We start from the raw sequence: 2,686 nt of genomic DNA on the forward strand, positions 1-2,686 counted from the left end.
AAGAGCGTGTAAGTCTAAAGGCAGATCACCCCTAAGTGAGCAGGCTGACCTGTCCCCTCGGGGTGAGAGATGTAGAGAGCTACTTTCCCCCAGGGCCACAGATCCGCTGTGTTAAAAGCCCCACTGTGACACAGGGAAGTGTTGGCAGAACCGAGGAGCACGAAAAGCAGCCTCGATCTTTCTGAGCTTTGCCTGGTTTCTGCAGGACGTGTTGCACAGGCACGCCCTCTACCTGATCATCCGGATGGTGTGTTATGACGACGGCCTCGGGGCGGGGAAAAGCCTGCTGGCGCTGAAGACCACAGACGCGCGCAACGAGGAGTACAGCCTATGGGTGTATCAGTGCGGCAGCCTGGTGAGGCCTAGGCACCCCGCTAGCTCCCGCGAGGGCAGTGGCAAGACCTAGAGCCCAGGCTTTCCAAGGTTGAAGGACTGCCATGCATTCTCTGGTCCCCGGCCTAACAGTGCTAGTGACCAGCAGGCCGAGGGCTGTTTCCACGAGGCCTGGGACAGTGCTCACTTGAGCCCAATATAGAGGGTGGGGGCCCGCACAGGAGGGAATGTGGCGAGTCCTCCCACAGGCGGTTCAAGCGGGGCTCCTCAGGGTTACTGTGTGCTCCTCTGTGGTGCTCACAGGTGGGCCCGCCGGATCCTGCATGTGGCCGGCGTCCCCAAACTGCTGCCGCACAGGTTTGGGAGGGGCATTCCGGTCAGGGTCATGCCTTAGCTGGTCAGAGGAAGTGCAAGAGGAGATGCAGGTACGAGCAGCTGTCAGCTTGGAAGTCGTAGAGACCAGGGTGGAAAGTTCTGATCACTGTCTTACTGTGTCTTCACATGCGTAGGAGCAAGCACAAGCGATTTGCAAAGTGTTATCCACCGCTTTCGACTCCGTGTTGACATCTGAGAAGCCCTGACTCCTGCGACCACAGGGACGCCAGCAGCCGTTCCGCAGTGGTCGGTTTCCAGCCTGCGGTGCGGACTGCCTCGGAAGGAACAGCAGTGTACACAGCATCTGTCATTTGTTGTTACGTTCAAGTGTGCTGCATTAAAAGTGAGTTATCTTTCAATGGCACTATTTTCTGAGATGAAAAAGAAATCTCGTTTTTAAATGACACCAGCAGTGTCCCGAAGTCCACTCAGTGACATAAGCACTGAGCACGAGGAAGACTATGGGAACCTGTTCCATAGCCACTTCCCACCATGCAGGTGCCCTGGCCTGGAGCTCTGGTCAGGCAGAGGTTCAGCCCGGGGCCCTAGGTTCCTGCTGGCTTGAGGCAATGACGTGGCCAACTTAAGACACACAAGATTTGTGTGTTTTTTTGTTTTTTTTTTTAATTTTTCCTTTAAGACAGAGAGCGGAAAAGGGAGAGGAAATGTTTGATAGAGTCTCACCGTGCCATGGTCCTCCCAATTAGCTAGGACTACAGGCCCGCGCTGCTGTGACAGGCATGTTCAGGCTGGTCTGGGAACCGAACCTGGGCCTCCCGTGTGGTTTCCAGCCTTCCCAGTGGCGCTACTGTGCATTACCATGGCTGGGCCATTAACCTCAATGTCTGTCTGAGTTAAGATAACCTTAGAAGACTTCTGCTCTTGCTGAAAGTAATACTATTTAAGGAAATCTCATATATAATATGCTAATTTTTTTTTTTTTTAAGGTTTTCGCTGTAAGGTGTACATGCTCACCAGAGAGGGAGGGAAAGTGAGAAATCACCCTCCCCACCCAGAGGGATGGCCACACACTCCCTCCTTTTCCATTCTCCTCTTGGGATTTTGGGTGTGCATGCACCTGTGCCCAGTGTGAGTTTCAAGCCTCCAGGTCCAGGACTTGAACTACATAGTCAGCCATGTGGAAGTGCAGTGCCTTCACCACCGCACCACCTGCTCGCCTAGCTAGTGAACTTTCTTAAAGGAAAGGCTGGCAGGACCAGCAGACGGCATAATGGTTACGTGCCGGACTCCCACATAGTTGACTGCAATTTGAGTCGCAGACCTGGCGACTTGCGACTCAAGCCAGGCACATGTGCGTGCATGCCCAAGATCGAGGGGACTACTGCCTCCCCCTCCTAGTTCACGAGGATGTTTGAGACGAGAATGGAGGAGAAGGGACTGTGACATGGCCATTCCCCTGGGACGTGATTTCTCATTTTCTGTCTCTGCCTCTTGGGTGAGCACACGTACCCCATACCAAAAAAAATTTCTCTTAAAAAAAGAAAGAAAAAAAAACTGCCCATATTCAACACTGTAAAGATTAAAAATATTAAAAATAAAACCATGACCATTTAAAAGTATTTTATTTTTTCTCTAGTCAAATGACTAGTTTACAAGAAGAGTAAACTTATTAAACATGCTCTAATTATAAATCACTGCATTAGGGACAATGAAAATAAGACTCCATTTAGGTTATACAGTATGTACAGTTGGCTGCAACTAGACCACAGGAATCAGGTGAACGAACTGAATATCATACATCTCAAATAGCGTCCTACGCTGCACGTGGGTACCCACCCCAGACAGGACACGTCTGCACTGTCTGCGTCCTCTGCAGAAGCCGGACCTGCTGGGAGCCGGCACACGGGGCGCCCCAGTCCCGCAGCTCAAGTGTGAAGCGTGAACTTTAATATAAATAGGTATCTACAACGTGTTCCTTTCTGTCAGTTGCTTTTTTTAGTTTGCAAAGAGCAAATCA

General features: G+C 51.2%; 1 protein-coding gene across 1 annotated transcript in view; it reads left to right on the forward strand.

Annotated features, from left to right (window-relative positions):
* ITGB1BP1 (integrin subunit beta 1 binding protein 1) overlaps positions 1-1,072 on the forward strand; it is a gene marked incomplete in the record, with an annotated part of 7,687 nt that extends 6,615 nt beyond the window's left edge. Inside the window, 2 exon segments of the mRNA XM_014589767.2 lie at positions 206-355; positions 843-1,072. Of these exon segments, the coding sequence (XP_014445253.1) occupies positions 206-355; positions 843-914 (222 nt within the window).
* Between the last annotated feature and the right edge of the window lie 1,614 nt (positions 1,073-2,686).

The sequence above is a fragment of the Tupaia chinensis genome, unplaced genomic scaffold, assembly GCF_000334495.1.
Source record: "Tupaia chinensis unplaced genomic scaffold, TupChi_1.0 Scaffold000045_1, whole genome shotgun sequence".
Classification (NCBI taxonomy): Eukaryota; Metazoa; Chordata; class Mammalia; order Scandentia; family Tupaiidae; genus Tupaia; species Tupaia belangeri.